General features: G+C 37.9%; 1 protein-coding gene across 1 annotated transcript in view; it reads right to left on the reverse strand.

The window, feature by feature from the left end:
- LOC106522689 (uncharacterized) overlaps window positions 1-1,287 on the reverse strand; it is a gene marked incomplete in the record, with an annotated part of 21,053 nt that overhangs the window by 2,501 nt on the left and 17,265 nt on the right. Inside the window, 1 exon segment of the mRNA XM_014015813.1 lies at window positions 416-742. Coding sequence (XP_013871267.1) covers window positions 416-742 — 327 coding nt within the window.

Below are 1,287 nucleotides of genomic sequence, written 5' to 3' on the forward strand. Positions count from 1 at the left end.
CACCATGACGCTCTGTCCAATGAATTCTGAAGCATTGGGCTGAATATGAGCAGATAATACAGCGGGTAAAATAAGGATTGAACACGTCACCACATTATTCCACATTATTACAAATAACTTCATTTCTGGACATTTATGGTTTGATTTCTTTGTATGTATGGATCACTTGGGTTGTTACCGACATCTGGTGAAAATTTCATGTCATTAACACCTCTAGTAATATATTTACTGAGAAAAATGGTGACGTGTTCAATACTTATTTTACCCGCTGTATTCTGTTGTCTCCTATGCGTTAAGGGGGGAAATAGGGAGTAAATGAAAAATAAGCATATTTTTATAGTGTATCCCTTGGTTTGATTTAGTTCTTAATATTCAACTCCTTTTTCTTGTGAATCTTATTTGGTTTTTGACTTACATTTAACCACAGCTGTGAGATTTTCTGAGTTCACCACAGGTGGGGGCTTTGGTCCTCCGGGCCCCAGCTCCAGCTTTGCTTCACACCAGAACTGGGCTCCGTTGTCATWTTTACTGGTCCTGTAGCTCATTGTGAAGTTTTGATCCTCTGGTTTCTTTTCAATACTGGTGGATTGGTTGTGGCTCAGTGGTGTCAGTCCTCTGTAAAAGGTCACAGTAAGATTTCCGAGCGGAGCCGCGTTTAACACCGTGCACTGCAGGGTGTAGTCATTGCTGTTATTCAGCACCTTGTGACCCACAAAGCTGATGGACACACTCTGTGGAGGCTCTGGGCGAGACAAGAACACACAAAAGAAAAAAGTCATAAAGGTAGATGCAAAGCAAAAGCAAGTTTCTGCACAAATGGAGTTTAAAGTGCCTGTGACATCAATTCATTGTGATAAATATGAATGCAKTTTGAAAGATAATATTCATAGCACAGTGCTGAGRTGAGCTGTTGTGATATTTGCATGTCCAGTAACAGGAAGTGATGTCAAAGGGGAATGACGGCACGAAAACAACGTTTTTACAACGGCTAACAGCACAAACTGTAGAGAAGAATCTGATGTTTCTTTAGTTTATTTTGAGTTAATATCAAAGAGAGGTGAAGAAGAATCAGAGTTCAAATAAACAATAAACAAAGACCAGGGAGTTCCCCTTTGATGTCACTTCCTGTTTCACAAAGGAAATTTTCCAGTTTAGCAACAAAATGGGTGAAATCATCTGTATTTTGCCAAGTTTCTTAAATGTAATGATGTTTTCTTTGACTTTTTGTATTTTTTTATTTGATTGGTTTATTCATTTATTTCATTCCTAAAAATAAAACATAAAAAT

The sequence above is a fragment of the Austrofundulus limnaeus genome, unplaced genomic scaffold (genome assembly GCF_001266775.1).
Source record: "Austrofundulus limnaeus strain Quisiro unplaced genomic scaffold, Austrofundulus_limnaeus-1.0 Scaffold135, whole genome shotgun sequence".
In the NCBI taxonomy this organism is placed as follows: Eukaryota; Metazoa; Chordata; class Actinopteri; order Cyprinodontiformes; family Rivulidae; genus Austrofundulus; species Austrofundulus limnaeus.